At 59.8% G+C, this 21,747-nt stretch overlaps 1 protein-coding gene across 1 annotated transcript in view; it reads left to right on the forward strand.

Moving 5' to 3' along the window:
* Window positions 1-4,603: 4,603 nt before the first annotated feature.
* ASTN1 (astrotactin 1) overlaps window positions 4,604-21,747 on the forward strand; it is a 61,253-nt gene continuing 44,109 nt past the window's right edge. The window contains exon 1 of the mRNA XM_062580917.1: window positions 4,604-4,877. Within this exon, the coding sequence (XP_062436901.1) occupies window positions 4,604-4,877 (274 nt within the window). The remainder of the gene's footprint in view (window positions 4,878-21,747) is intronic.

Genomic DNA, 21,747 nt, shown 5'->3' on the forward strand with positions numbered 1-21,747 from the left:
GTGTTGGCACAGTGTGGCTCTCCCCCAGCTAGTGCTGTGTTTGCTGGGTGCTGCTGCGAAGCACGGGACCCCCGACACCTGGGTGCTCTCCCCCAGGATTTGCTTAGCAGAAGCCTGCAGTAAAAGCAGGGGTGCTGCTCCCCAGGCAGGCTGGTACCTGTGGTTAGTAGGAACGGAGCTGCTAGGCAGGGGATGAGGACGGCTTGCCTGGTCACCTTGCATCCCCTGGGAATCCAGAGTTTGGGGGATATTTGGGACCCAGCCCTTGCAAACCTCCCTGCCCTAGCTAGCCAAGAAGGGGCAGAGCCTATGTATGGGGGCAGCAAGCCCCAGGGAGCCAGACCTGGTGCCTGGGGCTGGCCCTAGTGCTCCTGCCAGTGTCCCAGGGCAGAGCCCAGCTCCAAATTGAGTGAAAAACGTCCGCTGCAGCCTTGGCAGGCGCGAGGAGCCGCGGGCTGCACCCTGCCTTGTTTGCCCCAGCCCCGAAGCCTTTCTTGGACCCGCCACACGCCGCTTCAAGCGGCAGCGCCTTGCTGGGTGTACCACCACGCTCACATCTTGAGCAGGTGTCCTCTCTAGTGCAGGAGCTCCTTGTCCCCACCCCTGCCCTGAGAAAGGGACGGGCTGGCAGGGCCGCACGGGGCCGCGGGTGAAGGGGAGAAGCTGCACTGCAGGGCGGCGCGTGGAGCAGGGACCGGCGGAGCCAGGCTCGTCCCCAGCTCCCTGCGTGGCCCTTTTGGTGGGAATGGCAGTCGCCTGAGTCACCTCCTTGTTAAGTGTGGGAAAGATTTATCAAATTAAGGCCACTTAAAAGAGCCTGGGCAGGGGCTAAGTGCAGGTTAGCTTTGGAAGTGGATTGACTCGGACAATCCTGCCGACAGGGATTCACGTGGGCAGCCGGGGAAGCGCTGACAGGGTGAGCCCGAGGGGGCTGCTGGGCTGGTGCTCGCGCCCCCCGAGCTGGCCGCCCTCCTGAGCCGCGCGGGCGCAGCGGGCTGCGTCCCGCGGGGCGCCGAGGCTCCCCGGCAGGGTCCTCGGGGACCCTCCGGGCACGGCCCACTGCACACCCGCGGCGTGCTGCAGCAGCCCCCTCGGCCCCAGCTCCCCCCCTCCCTGCTCCGCAACCAGCCGTGCGGATCTGGCGGCTCCCGGGACTCATCGATCTGCCCGGCTGGCAGCAGTGGGGTAATCCGGAGAGGGAAGCAGGCAGCGCTGCGGGGGGGGGGGGGCGGCGCGGCAGAGGGGCTGCTGGCCCCGGCGTGGGGGGACACGGCTCCGGGTGCCGCGGCCCTGAGCAAGGGGGGCCGGTGCCGTTAAGGGATCCTGGAGAGGATCCCCTGGAGCCTGCGGGATTGCTCTTGCTAAGTGACTTAAATAAGTCGCTCCCTTTGCCCAGGAGAATGCTTTGAAGACTTGTAAGACTTTATGAATTGGGGTTTTTTTATTATTATTATTAATTTTCGTTCCACGCTTAGGAGCAAAGAACTTAAAGATGAGAGCAAAGGAAAAATGTCAGAAAATTCCCACACTTGGGGAGCTAAGGATTTGCATAAAACGTCAAACGCGAGGAAGCCGGGCTGCGGGCGCGGGCCGCGGCGGCTGCGTGCAGCGCTGCGCCGGTGCCAGGTGTTCGGCCCTCCGCCCTCGCGCGCGGCCGGGGGCGCGGACCCTCCGCGGAGGGGAGCGTGCGAAACGTGTCTCCCCCCCCCCCACCGCGCCTCGCGCTCAGCGCCTGAGCTTTTGGCCTGGAGCATCCCTGCGGATGGGGCGCTGGGGCCGGCCGCCTGCGGGGCGGAGGACGGCGCTGCCGGCCGCGGGACCCGCTCCGCGGGCCGTGGGGCGAGGCGAGGCCGCGTCCCCTCCTGCTCCTTCGGGCGCCGCGCCGGGGGGCCCGGCGGCAGCGGCCTCCCCCTCCCGGGAGGGGGCTGCGCGGGAGCCCGGCGCCCCAGAAGCGCCCTCCAACCCCACCGACGGGAGCGCGCGAGGGCTCGCGTGGGCCCCTCGGCTGCTGACGGCGGGGGGACACTGACACCTGCCGGCGGCTCCCGCCCAGCCCTGGCCGGAGCCCCGCTCGCGGCCGCCGTGGCACGGGCCGGCCCACGCGCGGACGGCGGCGCGTGGGCCCCGCCACGGGGACGCGCCGCCGCGCTACGAGCCGCTGCTCCGCGGCGCCGGAGTTACTCCCCCCCTCGGGTCAGAAGCGATCGCGCAGCGGGGGGGACCGGGCCGCCCCGCGAGCGCCGCGGCAGGGGCTCCCGGCGTGGGACTCCCCACGGATGCGCGTGTTTTAGCGGGCCCCTCCCCGGGGCTGCCCGCGCTCGCGCCGGCGTGTCCCGTGGGTTCCCCCCCCACACACACACCCGTGGCAGAGCCCTCCGTGCGCCAGCACTTACCCAGGCTGCGGGAGGCGGAGGCTCCGCGGCGCCGGCTGCGTGGCCCGGCCCGGCCCGTCGCAGCCGCTCAGCGCGAGCCGGGGGCGACGCCGCGGGCCGGGGCCGCGTCCTGCTGCCGCCGCCGCATGGCCCCAGCCGGGCAGGGGCGGCCGCGCTGCCCCCTCCCCGCGGGCCGAGACGGGCCGGCCGCGGCCGCTGCCGCCGCTCCGCCGCCGCCTCCCCGCGCCCGCCGCCGCCCCATAATATATGCAGCGCCGGCAGCCAATAAAGGGCGCCGGCGGCCTCCCCGCGCGCTCCCATTGGCGCTCCCGGGCCCGGCGCGGCGCCGCCATTGGCTGCGGCGGGGCGAGGCGGCGCGGAGCCACGGGGGGCGGCGGGCTCGCGTGGCGCGGCGCGGGCGTGGGGCGCGGAGCGGAGCCGGGCGTGGGGCGGGCGCGGGGCGCGGAGCCCTGCGTCGGGGCCGGCGCGGGGCGCGGAGCCCGGCATCGGGCGCGGAGTCCTGCGTGGGGGCCGGCGCGGGGCAGGTCTCTGAGGGCGCGAGGTCTCCCGCGACGCGCGGGCCGGGCTGCGTCCCGCCGCCGTCGAGCGCCGCCGCGCCCTGCAGGAGAGCGCTCGAGCTCCCGCTCCTGCCGCCCGGCTCCCCGCGGCTGCTTCCGCGGGCGCCCGGGGGAGAAGGTCCCGGGCAGCGCCGGGCGCGCGGCCGGTCCGCGAGCAGAGGCGGGCGACGCCGCGGGGCTGCGTTTCCTACCTGCTCGCCTGCAACCCTGCACGGGCCTGTCGGCGCCGCGCCGGGGCCCAGCAGCGCGCCATGCCGTAGCAGCGAGGGATGCTGCTGGATTTTGAAAGGAATCGTGTTTTTGCAGAATTATGCCATCAGTCGCATTAAATGATTAATGCGGTTCAGGATGCAGAAGTCAAATGTCGAAAGTTTCTAGCAGGCAGCATTACGATGCAGCTGGGGACGGTGGATTTGCCGTTCTGTTCCTCACTGGTTTATTTTTAAATGTTTTACTTATTTGTATTTATGATTGATGCCATTCAGCGAAGCCCGTTGTTTTCTCCTTTTCGTGCTGTGTTAGATACTAAAGGAACACCGTTCTCTGGAGATGCAATCGGCCTGCAAGCACGGGGCCATTCCCCCAGAGGCATGCCTGCTTTTCAAGCTGCTTCACCTTTTCTGATTTTATTTTATTTTATTTTATTTTATTATTTCTGTTTTGCTGCCCCTGTTGAAAACTGCAGATGACTAGAGTTGCTGGAGGGGAGCGTTGCTGGAATATAACCCGGACTTTCCCAGCTAGTTTACTCCTGAAAACATCGTCAATGTTTTACGTAGGGGTTTAGCGCTTGGTTCTGTTTTTTAACATGACTGGAGCACAAAAATGATGGTTTCTGGTTGGTATTGCTATTATTTTTTTAACTCTCAGAAATTACGCTACCCACTTGGTCCAGAGCAGTGGGGATTAATACGCAGATTCTTGCAAATCAGCAATGAGGCCAGGGGAAAGCGGCCGGGTTTTTTGGCACAGCCCTGCAGCTGGCGGCCCGGGAACCAAGCGAGGCGCCGGCAGCAGCGGGTGCTGCGGCCTGGGGCGCGCGGGCTCACTCTGCCCCCCCCCCCCCCCGGGGATCCCTGTGCCAAAAGGGAGGGAGACAGGCAGTGCCCAGAGCTGCTCTGCGTGTGATGCTGTTCGGAGCTCCCTAAAAATAAATGAATAAATAAATAGAAATAATAATAATAAAAAAAAGCGTTAGGTGCCAAAATCCCACGCTGAGCTGAGATTGGCCCTGATCCTCCATATATATGTGTGTGTGTGTGTGTTTGTATATATGGTTTTTCTCCCCCAAGATAAGCAAGCTGGTGGACTTCGTATTTCTGCAGCTTCTTTGGGGTGAGGGTGGAGGATTTGCGAGTTATTCCCGGGGCAAAAAAATAAAGGCGGGGGGGGGGGGGGGTGGCGGGCTAGCAGCGCCCGGGGCGAGGGTGACGTCGGGGCTCTGGGGAGCCCGGGTAGGCGAGGGAGGGGGCCGAGCCGAGCCGAAGGGAGCCGAGGGGGGCGCCGAGCCGAGCCGTGCCGAAGGGAGCGGCGCGGCGCGGCGGCGGGCGGGGAGGCGCCGGGCCCCGCGTCCCCGCGTCGCGGCGTCCCCGCGTCCCCGCCCCCGGCGCCCGCCCGCCCGCCCGCCCGGCGCCGGCAGCGCGGCGCTCCGCGATGGCTCTGGCCGGGCTCTGCGCCCTGCTCGCCGGGTGCTGCCTGGCGGCCGCCAGCGGCCCCGCCGAGGCGGAGGCGGCCAAGGAGCTGGAGTGCAAGCTGAAGAGCATCACGGTGTCGGCGCTGCCCTTCCTGCGGGAGAACGACCTCAGCATCATGCACGGCCCCTCGGCCGCCGAGCCCAAGCTCCTCTTCTCCGTGCGCAACGACTTCCCCGGCGAGATGGTGGTGGTGGACGACCTGGAGAACACGGAGCTGCCCTACTTCGTGCTGGGTGAGCCCCCCGCGCGGCCCCGGCCCGCCGCGGCCCCCCGGCTCCCGCCCCGGCTTCGCCCCCCGGCTCCCGCCGACCCGCCCCGGCCGGCGTTTACGCCCCGCTAGCCGGGCCCCGGCGCCCGCCGCCATCGGGGGGTCCCGGGGTGCTTCTGGCACCGCCGCCGCCTCCTTTCTTTGTGCTGGGCCGCGCTGCAAAGCGGGCCTGCTCCTCCGTGCGCCCCAGCCGCTGCTGCCGCTCTCCTGGCCGGGCGCCCCTCGCCCGCGGCCTGGCCCCCCGGCTGCCGCCCCGCCGGGGCGCGCCGCCCCCCGCCCCCCGCCGGCCTCGGGCATCGCCGCGGCACCTCTGCGTTAGCCGGGGGCCTCCCCCCGGGAAGTTTCCCAGCGGCGCCCGCCGTGAAAACGCCGCCGCGGGGATGGCGGGAGGCCGGGGGTGATGGGGGGCGTGGGGCGGGGAGGGGGCCACACGCCCCGCAGCCCCCCGGCCCGGCGCTGCGGGCCCGCTGCGCGATGCTGCGGCGAGGCCGGCCGGGGTTGCTGTGGCAACCGGGGGCCGCAGCGGTGCGGATGCAGCAGGGAGGCGGGAGCGCGGCTGGCGCCCGCTGCCGCCCCGCCGTCCCCCCGTCTGCCCGGGCATCCCGGGGGGCCTGCCCCGGAGGAGCCCTCGGGGGGCCTCCCCGGGGCGTGACGGGCCGGGGAGCGGGGAGGAGGGTTCGTGCCGCGCCGTGCGCGGGGCCCTTCCGCTCCCTCGTAGGTTGGCAGAGCAGGCAGGCGCCGATCTGGCGGCCGGGGTCGCGTGGCCCTCGCTGCCCGGAGGAGGCAGAGAACCCGGCTGCGCTGCCCCGCGCGGCTCTGGGCCGGGCTGTGGGCCTGGGGCAGCGCGCCGTGCGTTTGCCCTCCCGGTGCTCTGCCCGCGGGTCCTCGCTGGCTCCTTCGGCTCCTTTGGTGGGCTTTGGAGACACCCACCGGGGGTAGTTTCTGTGCGGGGACGCCAGGGCCCCAGCTGCAGAACCAAAGGGCCTTGCTGGGCCCTCGGTTTGCCGTGGCTTTGACTTCTCCAGGTGGGACAGGGCGCAGGGAGAGGTGGTCCAGCTTGTTCTGAGCCTGGCGAGACCGCCCCGGCGTGCGTGGGTACTTCTTCGGTTTTGTCCTTTTAACCTGGGCAGTGCTTTTTGCGTGCTGCAAGTCCTCGGGGGCCTGGAGGTCTTGCAAGACCAAGACTTGGTAACTCAGAGAGGCCCTCTGGATCCGGAGAAGCCCTCTCCCGGGAAACGCCTGGAGGCCTGAGTCAGCGCGGCGGCGCCAGGCAGCGCCGAGGGCTCTGCGGGCGGACGTGGCCCCGTTTGGCTGACGCGCAGAGCCTCTCCGTGCACGTGCACGGCGGAGGCCGAGGTCTGCAGGGCTCACGGCCAGGAGGTTTCACGCGGTGCTAATCGCACTGTCCCAGCCAAAATCCAGATTGGCTAATCGGTCCGTGCCAGCCTTGCTGAGGTTAAACGTATAATAACGCGTAACACTGATGTGTAGTACGTGCGCCTACCCGCGCGCTTGCGTCGTCTCGGCGTCCGAGACCGGCCCGCTTGGAGGCCTCTCCCCCGGGCGGCTCTGGGCCGCCGCGCGTGGCTTCCGAGCGCGGGGAGGGCTGGTGTCCCGCAGGTGGGCGGGAGGCTTCACCGCGGGGCAGCGGTGCCCTTGGGAGCGCCATCGGAGGAGCCGGCGCAGCGGCGGGAGCAGCGCGGTCCTCCTCGAGACGGGGCGTCGGGGGGACGTAACTCATCCCGGGTAACGTCTTCCCCGGCATCGTGGCGCCTTTCAGGCCATTTTCCGTGATGAACCAAAGCTGCCGTGGATTTATTTGTGGGGTGACGTGGGCAGAATTGGTCTAGTGTGGGAGCTCGTCCCGCTTTCTCCGCGGAGGGGGTACCTCCGTCGCCCTGCCTGCTCCTCGAAGCCCCTCCAGCGGCGCGAGCGCTTGGCGGCTCGGCCCGCGCTGGCGGGTGCGTTGCCCAGCGCCGCGCCGGGGCCCCGCGGGTGCGCGTTTGGGTCGAGCTTTCTCTCCCACGTGGAGCAGGCCCAGGTCTCCGCTGAACGTTGGGCGCCCTTGGGAAGGGGGAGGTGAGCTGGGCACCACCTCCGTGGCCCCGGAGGCCCCGGCCTCGGCTGAACCCAGCGGCGGTTCGGATGGTCCTTCCCGGCCAGGCGAGCGGGATCGCGTCCGTTTGGGCGTCGTTCCCATTTCTTTCACGTCCAGGCTGGAAGCCGGGCAGAGGCGGAAGGGGCAGGTTGCAAAGGGGCCGGCGGGCTCGCAGAGGGGCTGGTGGGCTTCCTGGAGCAGCGGGGAGCCCCCTCGCCGCCCGGCGGGGACCGTCCCCCAGCGCCGCGGGCGGGAGGGCATCGAGGGCCTGCGCGGGGGTGGCCGTGGCGCCGGGAGATGGCGAGACCGGCTCTGGGACCACGGGGACCTTCTGCCCGTCCTCGGCGTCCCCGCTGAACGTCTTCCCCTAGGGCGCAAGAGCCTTGCGCTTGGGTAGAAGATGGTGAGCGGGGTCCGGGTGTAGCAAGACCGCTTCTCAAAAACGCGTTTTGTGCTTAAAATGACTCGAAGAGCGGAACGGGAAGCCGCAGCTGGTGAGCTGAACCAGCGGTTTCCGGGCACGGCGTGGCTCAGGATTTTGAAACGATAGCTGGCTTCCTCCCGCGCCGCGTTTTCCCGCGCTCCGGAGGGCTGAAGGAGCTTTTCCCACCTCCCCGGCTTCGGAGCCGAAGCGTCTCGGAGCCGAAGGCCCGGGCGCCCGCGGGCGGCGGCAGCGTTTCCCCTCGCGCCCCCAGAAGCGTCTCCCGCGCCGCCGTGCCGGGGAGCCGCAGCCGCGGAGGGCGTCCGGGCGCGCTCGGCTGTAATGGATGGTCATAAACTCCGGCCTTAATACAGGCTGTCACGATTTCGCATTATCTTACTTTTAAATTAAATAGATTCCTTTTTAAATACAAAATCAATTCCAATTTTTTAGAGGGGTGAGATTTTTCAAAGGTGCGGATGAGCTGGGCATATTTAACTGCTGTTGATTATCTCCCCGAAATATCTAATCTTTCTTTCTTCCTCTCTCTCTTTTTTTTTTTTTTCTCCACTTTAATCTCTCCTAAGCTCTTCGCTTCGCTGGCAAACGACCCACGCGGGTGAGGAGCAGGGGCCGGCGCGGAGCCGCTCCCGGGCTCGCCGCTCGGCCTCGAGCCGCGGGGAAAACCCCCGTCTGCATCTCTCCCGCCCACAAGGGCCGGACGACGCTGGGGGGCGAGCGGCCCTTTTTTTTCCCCGCCGTCGGGTGCCGTGAAATCGCCGGGAGGCCGCGCGGGAGCCGGGCGGCCCCACGACCCGCCGCGGTGCTCCGGTGCTAAGCTTGCGCCCGCGGAGGGGCGTAATGGCCAAATAATGGAGCAAATATTAAGAAATTCTTAAGTACCTCGAGAATAACCAAGTTAAATTATACCAGAGGAGCTCAATTGCCTCGCCTAGATTGATTGAATTACTAAATGAGCCTGACTAATGGATCGGAGTGGATATATCGGACTTTTACTCAAGATCCTGAAATAATTTCTCTAATAAGATTGTGAGCCATTAATTGAACTTGGCTTTGATCCTGGACGCTGCCGCCCGCACTGCAACGGCGGCGGCGCGCTCCGGGCTGCCGCGCGCCCGTCCGAGGGGGCTGCCGGTGGCGCGGCGGAGGCCTCTTCCTCCTCCTCCTCCTCCTCCTCCTCCTCCGGCGTCCGCGTCTGCTGGGGCTGCGGGTGCCAAATCCAGGGACGTCGCCTCCCTCCTTACACCCTCGTAACGAGGGTACCGGCGGCGGCGGCGGGCAGCAGCCAGACCTCCCTCCTCCGGTTTTCTTTTCCTTGGAGCGTCTCCGCTGCTCCACCTGGTTGCAAGGGGGTTGGGTGGCTTCCACGGGAGCTCTGCCGGGGCCCGAGGGGAGAGACGGCGCTAGGAGGGCGCTGATGGCAGGCGCTCCTGCGGCATGCCGGATGCCCTGGGAAAAGGGGGGGGGGGAATGAAAAGAAAGAAAAAAAAAAAGGATTTTGTCTCTGGGAACCCGTTGCCACGGCAACTGTGCATCCAGCCTGCCAGCTCCAGTGACAGCGGCAGGGCTGGGGAGGGGATCGCGCTGACCCAGAAAGCGGAGAGGGGAGCAAGGTGGGGGGTTAGCGTGTGGTCTTCCCCCCCCCCCCCCTTCTTGCCGCTCGGGAGCGCCCGGTGCCCCGGTGCCGTTTGCACAGCCTGGTTGCCGCGGGGGGAGCCGGGCGCCCCGGCGGGCGCTGGGCCGGCGCGCGCCCGGCTGTCCCAGCCGGTGCCGGCTGCGCAGGGCTGGAGCATCCCGGCACGGCCCCGGGGAATCGGCTCGGGTCTCGGCGGCGAAGGTGACCCGCGGGCAGGCGCCGCTCTCTGCGCAGGGGGGCTCCCGCGCTGGCAGGAACTGCTCCTGGGCCCCATCCCAGCACCTACGTCCATGGTTTTTCTTTTTCTTTCTATTTTTTTTCCTTTGATAGCTGCTTATCCAGTTAAATGGAGGATATGAAATCATCTCTCTCTGTGCGTCAGTGCAGAGCGGTCCTTCAAACGAGGGCGTTTCTGCCCTGCAGGCTCAGGGAGGCAGCTGGGTGGCGAGGACGGTGCCGGCGCCGTCGTTTCCAACTGGATGTCCTTTCACTTGCAAACCGCCGGGGCTCGGCCCTTCTGCAGCCCGCAGAGCCCGCGCCGTGGCTGCGGCTGACGGTCGGCCCTGAACCGTAACGCTCGCGCGCCTGGGGGATTTGTCTGCATACGGGAAGGTTTTTGGTTGCCGGTTTGGGGCTGCCCAGCTGCAGGGACGCGCCGGGGAGCGCCCGGAGCAGAGCCGCCTCCGCTCCTGCGCGCCGCGTTGCAGGGACGCGTGGGGCTCTCCGAGAGCTGTGTTTGGGGGACGCATCAGCCCAGCGCGCCGTGGGAGCAGAGCCTGGCGGGAGGGGGGACAAGTCAAGGGATGGGAGATTCAGGGTGGCGTTCCCCAGCGACCTCTTTGCATCCCGCCATGTCGGGCCGAGACTGGCCTCCCCGAGCGAAATCAGGTTTTCCCCTCGCACGTGTTTGAATTCTCCCCGGCACTTCTGTGTGGGCGCGTGTCCTGGAAACAGCATCCTCCAGCTTCGATCCAGACGGGGCTGTGGTCCGCGTGGTCTGGCACGCCCTGCCGTGGGCAGGCCCCGTGTCTCCAGTCCCCACCATGTGGCCGGTGCTGGCTGCCTGGCACTGCGCGGGCCCCGCGGAGGTGGGGCACATGGGGCAGCTCTTTCTCCCCCTCCCCGACCCATGCCTTCTTCCCCTGGCTGTAAAATACAGGCTGCGGCCGTGGGGGTCAGCAGCGAGGTGCCACCCTCGCAACGCCGCCGTCCCTGCCTGGGAAAGCAGAACTAGCAACCTCGAAATGTCCTGGGGGCTGGCTCTTGTGTGGTGGAAGACGGTTACCATGGAAACCTCCTTAAAAAAAAAACAGGAAACAGAAAAACTCAAAACCCCCACCAAACCCCCAAATTTAAAGCGGTCCTTGTAGCTCAAAGGAACTGCAGACCGTATTAAGTAAGAGTTTTGCACTCCCCTTTTTTCTTTTATTTGTTCTAGTTAGAGGCTCCAGGAAACAAGCCAATTAATCTGAGCATCCCAAGAGGGAAGGGAGGAAGAGGGCACATTGCTGGGAAACCCACCGCCCCCTCCCAGGAGCGGCGAGCACCCGCTCCAGCAGGTTCCCTTTCCTGGTTGGTGGTACTGCGGTATGGATAACTGCTATCGCAGCAGGCAGGCGTAATCCTGCAACAGGAAATTTCTCCAACAAGGAGAAAGAGGCATTTGCAAGAGCTGGTTCAAGACTTAAAAACACCCCATAGGCACCGAACAGCCCATGTTCGGTGGAGAATGGTGGGATTTTGGCATGAGCAGAGAAAGGGGCCTGGGAGCTGCAAGACGAGGGAAGCTCCACCAGCAGGGAACCAGAGAGAATGTCTAAAACGACCGAAGGACCCACCTCCAGCGTGGGATCGGGTGGCTCAGTGCAGGTTGGGATGGTTTGCCTTTTCATGTGTGCTGTCACACGTCCTCGCTGTTTCTCCTGCCAGGAAGAGCCTTGGCATGCTTCAGCGGGGTTTCTGCCATCAAGGATCCCAATCCTCAACTCTCCGTGGCATGGAGAGCTCCCCCAGGAAGGCGAGACATGGGCTCTGCACGCTCCAAGCCTGCGAGTCAGAGATAAACCAGTCTGGCTGGGTTTGGCAGGGAAGAGGAAATGTCTGGAGAGGAGAGTTCACAATCCAACAGCTTCTTGCCAGGGCCTCTTTTGTAGCTCTAGCGGTGGACTGCAGGATGCAGGTGGGAGCCGAGTCCAGCTTGCTGCAGGCTTTGAATCGGTGCAGAGCTGTGGTATCACCAGCCCAGCACTCTAATGGTGTCCCCAACGTAATCTGAAGCCAGCATACCCGGAGAGTGCACGGTGGCTCAAGGCCTCTCCGGGTGGTCACAGCTTCTCTAAAGGCTCCTCAAAGATTTGCTTTCCAGTGGTTCCCATCCTGGAGCAGCCGAGCTGTGGGAAGACAGCGTAGTTTAATGAGATACTCTAAAAATACACCTGGCTGCAGCTCTGGGCTCTCTTCTCTGTTGCTTAGCCAGAAACAGCGCGAGTCCGACTTTCTCAGTCGCAGGGAGTGAGACAACCAAGTCGAACAGGCTTATAGGTGTTGACCACCAGTTATTTGGTGGTGAAACTGGTGCATTTCAGCAGCTTTATGCCAAAGAGGTTTTTCTCGTGTTTTATTCTCTTGCCAAGGGATGTAGTGGTGGCAGCTTCCTAAGAGGCAGCTGCTGCCCAAAGATGTGAGCAGTTGCTCCGCTTTACGTGCTTGCCGCTCTCGCTGTGTCTCCCCTGTGGGCTCTTGGCTGCCTTCTCCTGGTGACGCTGGGGAAACGCGATATCCCTTGCCCTGTGATGGATCTGCTGCCTTGCTCTCACGCTAGGAAAAGGGACACTCTGGAGTAAACTCAGAGCAAGGGAACTTGTCTTTGCAGGCATACGTGCCCTGGGAACTCAGGGGGAATTAGCAACCTTGCTGCGGAGAGCGTTTGATGAGTGCTTGGGCTCTGCCGGCCCGCGAGCGAGGATCTAGAGGAGCTGGCTTTGCAAAGCTGCCTTCTAGGCTCGTCTCGAGCCGAGGCTTGTTTCAAAGGCACCGCCATACCCGCTCCGCGACGTGCATCCCAGAAGCTGCAAACAAGACGGCAGCCGATGGGCAGGCTTAATCCAAAACATCCTTTCTTCTGGCGGGAGGGAGAAATCAAAGGCATTTCTGCTTGTTTAGCTTACTACAGGGTGCTGGTCTCTTCCTGGGCGTGTGCAGCTCCGCGAGCGTTCGGACCTGATGGGCAGAAGAAGTAACTCAGCACCCTCACGCTGCTGATGGTGGAAACGTCCGTCGTATTGAGTGAGAAATGCGTTACACGAGCCGCGTGGGTTTATTCAGTCTCCGGCCTGGGTTTGGCTTCGTTACTGTGTCTCTCGCCTCGCTTGCGCGAGGCGCATCCCTGGTTAAAGTGAGACGAGGCTGCAGCCCGAAATATCTGAGTCTCTTTAAAAAAAATCGTGACTGTGTCCCCCTTGCGCCGCCTCCCCCCACCCCAGCGCGGGACCTTTACTGGAAAAAAACCAAACTGGGGCCCGCTCGGAGCCTTTGTCGTTTTGACGGGACGCGGCGTCCCCCTTCCCGCGGCGCTGGGCGAAGGAGGCCTTTTCGCGTGCCCCGGCGCGAGACGGACGGTTCGCGTGGGACGCTGAAAGTGTAAAAGCATCAGGCAAACGGAGGGACCGAGAGGTGGAAGGAGAAACGGGGTGGGCAAGAACCGGAAAGTAGTTGGAGGAACGGCGCAAAAAGGCCGATAAGCAACGGGAGCCGGGAGCGGCGGTTCTCGAGTTAGGGGGACGCGCGGATAAAGCCGCTCGCGCCGGGAACGGCAACGGGGCCGCGAGGGGCACCGTCTCCCTGACGCCCCTGGGTGCCGGCTTCGAAGTCGCTTCCTAAACACGTCCTATGCGGGACTTTATTTGGGGTCGGGGGGAAGCGAGGAGGGGGCTGAGGGTTTTCCTGCTGGCTCCCGGTTGGGGTGGTCCCAGGAGGAGAGGAGGTTGTGTCCTGATGCAGAGGTGTCCGTAGATGCAGGTGTTTCTAGTTACCCAGTGCTCGGTGTCTCGTAGAGCTCTTTGCTCTTGAGACAACCAAAAATGCAGCTCGCTCCCAGACTGGATTAATTTTGTTTATTTACAAAAACACCATTTATCTGCAACAGCCCGGCGCCTCTTGCCTTTGGCGCGGTCGGAGCAGGCAGCTCCCTTTCGCTGGGACGCTGGTGGGTTCCCCGGGCGAGCTGCGTGCCCAGGCGTCTCTGCGGCGCCCCGGGGGCTCCGCCGGGGCTCTCGCCGCAGCCCTGGCCGCTGGGAGCCGGGGCGCCGCTGGGAGCCGGGGCGCCGCTGGCCCTTGGGCTGCCCCGCTCCGGCCCCGTCCTCGGCTAGTTTTCCCTCTTTGAAAGGGGCCTGGAAGGGCTCGCGTGGGGATGCTCTGGTCTCCTAGCGGCGGCTGCTTGCCACTTTGGGTTTAAAGGATGTGCAGGGAAATACAGGCAGGGCTGTCTTTACGTGCAATCATATTAATGCGTTGAAGACGAAGAGAGGTGTTACATAATTTGGACTGCAATGCAGAAGCACTCGTTTAATTTTTAATTATTCATTTTTTGTGCGTGCGTAACTCTCTACCTGAGCAGAGGGGTTGGTTGTGGGCTTGTGTCCCGGGTCCTGCTTGGGGAGGGTGATGAGCTGCTCATGGCTGAGCCAGGTTTCGGCCGGCTTCTGCAGCTGAAAGCGTTGGTGGCTTTCTTACCGGAGCGCGGGTTAAGGTTTTGTGGTTTAGCTCTAGCCCACCTTGAAGTGCCTGTCCCTCCTCGGTCCAGGAGGGGACCGAGAGGGCACCCTGGCTGCTTGTCCTCTACACCTCAGCCCTGCCAGGACTCCCCATCTCACCGGGACGAAGAGCCAAGCGGTTGGGAGCTTTCTTGAACCTCGCTCTCCTGTCCAGGCCTCACGGGACCATGTGAACGCGGTGCAGGTCTGGGCAGCCTGAGTTCCAAAATGCCCCTCGAAAGCTGGGGGTACGAGACGTCTCATCCCGCACCAAGGCAGAAGAATGGAGCTTGTGCAGCGCTGCCGGGGCGGGGAGAGGGGTTTGCCGTCAACCCCACGCAGAGGGACGGGGGTCCCGAAGCTGGTGGCTGGCCGACGGGATCGCTGATGCTGCAAGCGTGGTCCTGACAGCGGCTTAGCCGCTTACTAAAAGACTTGAGCTTGTAGGGTGGGGAAGCCCACGAATTTTAGGCTGCAGCCTGGCCCTGCCCCTGGCGATGGGCCGGTCAGGACTGGGACTGCAGCTCGGGACCATTGGTGGTTTGCAGGGGCTGTCCTAGCCTTCAGGTCTGAATCACCTGCCTGTTTCTCTGCTCGGTTCTCCCCGTGTTTTCACCTCCCGACTCTGCGCTTTCTGTCCTTCTGACAAAAGCGTCAGGCTCAGAGCAGCTTAGGCTTCAAAGCTCCCAAAATAACAAAGGTTAAAATTCAAAAAAGAAAAAAAAAAGAAAAAGAAAAAGAAATCAGTACAAGATCAAGTCAACGCCCGACTTGCGCCCAGGCTCGGAGCTTCGGAGCAGGCTGCCTACAGCCCCCTGCCGCAGCTGCGCGCGGCAGTGGAGCAGGAATTTCAAAGCTTGGGAGTCCCCTCGTCGTCCTCCCGGAGTCGAGGGAAACTCTGTAGGAGCTGGGACAGGTCCGTCGATAGCAGCGAGCGTTTTGCCCCCGCTTTTGTGGCACAGGAGAGCAACCCTCGGAGGTTTGCCGAGGAAGGAGAAATACCCTGGATTTCTCCCGCCTCCGGGGCAGGGCTGAGAGGAGCATCGGGCAGGCGCCTCTGCAGCCAGGAGGGGCTGGTGGTGACCGAGGAAAGGGGCAGATTCGTGGAGGGGAAGTGGGTTTTCTCCCCGGGCCGCGCTTGGCACACGCCGGCAGCCTCCTATTGCCAGGCAGGTAGGCAGAAGATTCCTCCTCGGGGTGGATGCGCGCTGAACCCGGTGCCTTTGTGCCTCTGCTGGCTCTGCTGATTTATATAGATCATCAATATGACAATTATATACACCTGCAGATTTAATTACCTCCATTTTCGTCAGGCAGCGGCAGATTTATGCCTCTGTTCAGTTCCTGTAAATCTGAAACAAGCTTGACTAGACCCAAAAGTCCTCACATTGATCACTGCGCACTGGCTGGTCTCTGGCCCTCTTGACAAGCTCTTCTTTCAAAAGTGATAAATTTAAGTTGCACAGTCAACTTTTTCCCTTCCATATCTTTTCTTTCTTTCTTTTTTTTTTTTCCTTCCCTCTTGGCTATCTCTCAAAGTCTCTCTGCACGCTTGAAAACAAAGCTGGAAATGGAGTTACGTGCTCCCACGCACCTGAGAGTTTGCAACGTTAGCCCGCGTGGGGAGCCGCGGTGGGCAGCAGCGGCTCCACGCGCCGGTGGGCAAGGGGCCCCCCTGCCTTCTCCATCTTCTTGCACCGGCACCGGCGTGGATTCATCCTGCCCCCCCGGCGTCAGACATCAGCTCTGGGCCCTGCTGCAGAGGTGGGAGGAGGAGGAAGGTCACCGCTACTTGGAACAAACTCTCGGTTGTGCCTTCAGCAGGGTGACTGCTGCAGCCCGCCGGTGATGAGGAGCGACCGGCCACTCTCGTTTCCCGTGCAAAGGCTGAGGATGCTAAAATAACACCTAATTTGCCTGACCTCTTGGCCTCAGCATAACGAGCACTTAAACAAATTAGTCTGGGAAAGCAGGCTGAAGTTTACCCTTGAAGTGGAGTAAATCTGGTTTCTTTAATGCGTCCCTCCCCTGTCCCCCGATGTCTCCGCCTGACCTAGCCCGGACGACATGCTCTGCTGTCTTGCTAAGTGCCTGGCAGATGGTCGGCAGTGGCTGGCCGTTACCTCCCCTGTCAGCCCACCACGGATATAAATAGCCATTTGCCTCCCTCTGCGAATCGCTGCTGGCTCAGAAAGCTGAAGGTAATCTGGGAAGATATCTGGGAGGATTTCAAAGCACCGAGGTGAAGAGGGAGGGGGTCATCGACGGGTGGTAAGGAGCCCATCTCGAAGAGCCCATCTCTATGTCTCCATCCCCCAGCAAGGCAGTGCCTGGAGGAACAGCGGGGCAGGACAGTCTAAGCTGCTTGTGATTGGGACATGTTGACATGGGACGTGTCCTCTGGCAGTGGACTGGATAGCACCAAGCAGGCTTTGTAGCTGCCCTTCATCCCAAAGATGTTGGCTGGTGTGAGGGAAAGGGAGGTCAGAACATGTCTTTGGAGTCTATAGTTGTAGGAGGGAAGTGCGAGTGAGAAATCAGGGATTATGAGGGTGAAGAGCCCCTTAGACATTGTGGGAGGCCATTTCATGGTTTATCTTCTTACTGATTTTACTGGAGTATTTAAAGAAGTTGAATCCAAGCCCTAGCGCTGAGATGGTGAACCGGAGGCGTTCGACAATGTTGGGCTATTAGACTCTCGCTTGCAGGGTAGAAATCTTAGCTCTAGCTCTTTTCTGGTCTTCAAAACAGCTTCCCATGGGAAAGAGTGAACCCTGGGAGAGTTGAGAGGTCCCCTGGAGACCTATCAGAAAAGGAGGGCAAGGACATTTCTGACCAGGTGCAAGGGAGACAGGCACCCCCAGGGTGCTGCAGTCTGTGGCGTGGGAAGTTCTTTTCCAGGGAGGTGGAAGAGTAGTGCCTGGCTTGTGGAGGAAGCTGGGCGTTTTCCAGATTCCCGTTTTACCTGGTGAATTTTGAGTACATCCTTTGCGACATCGTGCCGCTTTGCAGGATCCCAGGTCAATCCAGCTGGCCGTGTATCTTGGCATCTCGTTTCCAACTATGGCAAGTAACTGGTGTTTGGGAAAAAAATATAAAAACATGGCATATATTGTGTAGCACTCTCCTTACAGTCCAAGTCTGCGCCCTGCGGGTTTCTTGTGCAGGAATTTGTCTCTGCTGTCTTGCCAGATACGGATGGATCTGTTTTCCTTGAATTTAATTCCTTTTTTTAGTGTTTTTATACTTTACAGTGGACAAAACATTGCCTTTTGTTAGTTTTTACACTCCTAATTCTTGTAGTGTGAGAAATAGTGAATAATCATTCTCTTTTCAGCTGCTCCAGCAGCTTCATGATTTTATGTGGTTTTTCTCATATCCTTGCTCAGTTATTCAGTTTGCTTGCTGAGGAGTCCTAGTGCAGTTAGTTTCTCCTCTCCATAAAGCCATTTCCAACATCTGATCTTCCTGGTCCCCCTCCTCTGACCCCTTTTAGTTTCGCTGTGTCTTGTCTGAGGTGAATGACCTGAAAACAGCTAGCGACATTCGAGATCGTGTTGCTCTCACCAAAGCCGACTTTGACCTGCCATTTTCTTGCCCACTCTCCTGTAGCACTTCACAGCTTTAGCTTTGAGGAGACTAAATTTAGGATTGGTGGCCAACTTCGTTATTCACCTCCTTTTCCCAGAGCATTTCTGCACCTCTCAGGTCCTAGTGAAGATCTCCGCGGGGTCCCTGTTAACCTCCTTTTGCTGGGAAAGCTGTCCCCCCGTTTCTTCCCTTCCTGGTGGACTTCGAGAGAGTGTGCCTTCTTATCCGAGGTAAGGGTATCCAAGAGGGTGGAATGTGGCATGAGCTCTTTGAAACGAGGTTATCACGCTAGGTGACCCTAGTCTGCTGGCTTACTGGCAGTGGCGAGTGGTCCGTGTTTATCCGTGTGCCTACCAGTTCCTTTTCTTTATTGCGGTTCTGACCGTCCAGGGCAGAAGGAGGATTTACTGGTTTGTGATTTCCAAGGTGCAGGAGAGCTTTTTGAAGAGATTGGGGTCTCCTTTGCCAAGTTTTGTTCCTCTGCTGGCTCGCCCTTTCCGAGCGATAGGTCAGGCGTTGCCGGAGCCCGGCAGCTGTCCTCCTTTGGCGCTCCTAGGTGAATACCGTCTGGGCCAAGTGATTCATACTGCTCGTTTTATCGATTTGTTCTAAAACCTCCTCAATGAACCTGCTGCTGTTCGAGCCGGTTCTGCTGACTTGTGCGCGAGGAGGGCACCGCTCCAGGGTGGGAAATGCCCTGTGCTCTCCAAGTGGACGCCGGAGCGGGGAACACACCCGGCATAGCTGAGTCTCCTCTGGGCGCTCCTCTTCCTCTCCATTTGACCGTCAATCTTAGTGATGCGCTGGCAGGCTGCCCCCATCTAACGAGGGTTGCATCCACTTCAGAGATGTTGTGTAATAACTCTTTTTCAGGTGGGTCATTCCCCCTATATTGAATCCTGTAGGCAATTTGAACCCAGTAGGCAATTTGGAAAACCTTGGCTGTGCTGGGCAGGCAAATGAGGGGATGTGATTTTCATCCATTTATTTATTTATTTAACGGGAACGTGCAGGCTTACAGATGTTGTGTCTGCGAGAGTGTCAAGCATTGGCCGAGGCCTCCCGGGTGCGGGATGTCCGAATGTGGTCCTTCCTGGCCTTTGGATATGAGGTTTGCATCGCTGAAGTTAGCAGCATGCGCTCTCTCTGTTTCGGTCACTGTCGTGGTCTGGAGTGCAGGACTCTGTTTTGTTTTGTTTTTCTTTTTTCCCCCCTGCGACCGTGTCTCCAGGATGTTGGTCCAGGGCGTAGATTTGTCTCTCTTCCCAGATCTCAACTGTATTTCAGGTTTATGGCAAATGGAAGTGAATGAAGAAAACATGAGTAAAAATCAAACACTAGCAAATGTTCTAGCCTGCGTGTTGCAGCTGTGTGCATCAGCCAAGCTTTTGCCCAGCTTTTGGTCAAACTCATGAAATGCAGTGGCACAAGTTCGGCCAGGCACGTCCGTGGGTGTGCAAGGGCCAGTGGAGCAACGGGGCACATCTTGTAGGGTCAGGAGCTGCAGAGCAAAGTCAGTCGGCTGGGACCTGTTAATGAGGGATTGGTATCCTTCGCTCTGGACAAAGCGCGGCACAATGTCGTTCCAAGAGTAAAGGAGGGTTTTGCTGTTAAAGGAGCAATTGGGGCAGTGGCATATTCGGGACAAAAATCCCAATTCAAGGGTAAAGCTTAATACAGCTTTGGAGAGTAACTCCTGGTGTTGCTTGGCGACTTTCCCGAAAGCGAACGCACCCTGCACCCCAGGGAGAAGCCTGGTTAGCAGTCAGCCTCGCAGCGACCGACCTGCGTGCAGACGTCACGGTGGGGTGGCATCTCTGACCTGGCCAGAGAGTGGCTCCAGAAGTAGTGTGTGGCCTTTTTCTTGAATCTTTAGATTCTCCTGTGCCCGCAAATCCTTTGGAAATTTTGCGTAAGGTGCCTAGAAAGAGTGTCTGATAGCATGGAAAGGCTGGATTGGCTTAAAAAGGCAGAATAACCTACAGGCTCGGCTCATTTTCCTACCTGAAACTGAGGAGGGGAAAAAATAAAATTAAATATAGATACTCAGTGATGAATATCTTTTTTTCTCAAATGATCATAAAAACGTGAATATTATCCCATGAAAGATATGTCAGTAAAAACTCAGAAGTAAAAAATCTTTACGTGTCAGGATATGCATTTTGACATCTGAATTTATTTGAATCAAATTCTGAGGTGGAGATGCCCGAACGCATGGGGCAAGCAGCTCGTTGTGGGAGAGGCGCCTGTCCGGTTCCCACAGTATTTCCGAGGACAGAGATTCCTGAAGGACACTGCGGCCAGAGCTTGTGTCATTTGGGCTGGAGCCCTTCAAAGGATGCACAAGTTTTCGACGTAGAGCAAAAGGGTTAGCTAACGTGGAACTTAAATAAAAACACGGTCAGGTTCCGGATGGAAAATAATCCAGGTTTAAATGTTAATGAGGAAATATAAGTCCAAGTCAAAACCTGTGCTCTGCTATATAAAATGAGTCTGCAGAGACTGACATTATGGCAGGGTTCATTTGACTAATCAGAGGCATCTATTAGTGCAAAATGCTTCCAAATGGAAATGAAAATTGTTTTGCCGGTTTTCATCAAAATGTTGGCACGCGTTTTTAAGGAGAGTTGCTTTTTTGCATGCATGCATGTTTTCTTTTTTTCCCCCTTCCTGACAAGTTGTCAGGTCTCAGAGGGGGAATGAGGAAATGGGAATAACTTGATGTCCGTGCTGGGCTCCAGCTAGGGGGTTGTAGTTACAACGTTGCACTATCTTGAGTAAATAAAAGCAGGCAAAATTGAGCCGCTGAGGCCAAGTTTAGCTCCCAACAAGGTCCTCGTTGCCTTCAGGAAGACCATGAGCTTGGCAGCCCAGTGGCGAAAATACCCTTTTCTCTATATTAGCTGGTGGAGGAGAAGTGGAGGAGAAGCAGAGACCTTGGCCCCACAGGTTTCTGTCCCTTTCCATCCATGTAGGGAGCTTGGCTTATCGGAGCAGGCAGCTTGGGGAAGATGTAGGCATGAACCCACCCTGCAGGGTGTCAGGTTTGTTGGAGATGAGCCGTTGTCTCCCGTTAATCGGGGTTATTTGGGAAACGATCAATAATGAGGCAGGTGGCGGACCTGCAGCAGGTATGAAGCTGCCAGCCTCCAGCTACTTCATCTGGACTTTCCTCTTCTCTCGCCTCGATCTGCTCCTCTTCAACCTTTCTTGTCCCTCTCCTTCCTGTCACAGATGGATGGGGAGGGGAGCAGCTGCTGCCATTATGTTGGAGGCATCAGCTGGGGTCTTTGGAGGCTGATGTTCCTGTAGATGTCAAGGACCTGGGCCACATTTGATGCCAAGCTAACGCATTGCGGTGTAATTAGTGGTCTCCTGCTGTTATTAACCCCTGACTCGGCCAGACTATTTTTTAACAGAGGTGCAAGAAGTTAATACTAGTGCTAATGGCTGCACATCCATGGCCTTAATGAAAGGCATGTGGGGACCAGGCCCATCATCAATATCTTTCACGCTTTGAACTTGAAATGATCCTCTCTCGTCCCGCCTTTTCGCGGCTCTCCACGTGTCTTTGGGATGAAGCTCTGGGTGCTGCCCTGAGCCATTACCCCGGACGGGGGCAGCGGCCAACGGAGCACCCTTGCTCTGCAAGTCCGTAGAGAGGTCATTGCCCACCGGTTTTGGGGGGACACATCAGGCTGCTAGGGACTGGCTTTGGCATTTCTCCTCTTTTCTATACTTCTGACTTATTTGCGAGACAGCAGGGAGGGAGGGAGGGAGCACTGAGGGTCGCTGGCGGTGACTGGGGGGAGAGGAGATAACCTGTGACGGCTAGATTGCGCTCCTGTAAAATCAGAAACCATTTTTTATTGAAATACATTTTTCTTTTTTAAAATAAGGCTGTTTAAATAAATTTGAAATTATGACAACCTATTTTAAGGCCTAAATTTACTATAATCTATTAATCATTTAAATAACTTCCATCAAGGAGTCCTCCTCAAATATTAATGAGCTGAAGGGGGCTGCTTTTTCAATGATATGTCAAATCAGGAGGAAAACATCTTTAGCTCTAGCTTTCTAAATGTCACAATGTCATATACTTAGTATCTATTATTTTCAGTTTTCACAATGGAGCAAATGCTGGTATTTACATTTTTCCAAATGTCAGTGTGTTGAGTTCCTGTTGTGCATAAAAGCTCTTGCCTTAATTACTCCTAATTTCACGTTAGAAAGCAGGTGCGGGGAGAGTATTTCCTTCAGTTTGAGCTAACTCAGTTGAAGTCGGGAAACCGTGGGGAGCTGAGAAGGCAGGAAAGC

The sequence above is a fragment of the Rhea pennata genome, chromosome 8 (genome assembly GCF_028389875.1).
Source record: "Rhea pennata isolate bPtePen1 chromosome 8, bPtePen1.pri, whole genome shotgun sequence".
NCBI classification, from domain to species: Eukaryota; Metazoa; Chordata; class Aves; order Rheiformes; family Rheidae; genus Rhea; species Rhea pennata.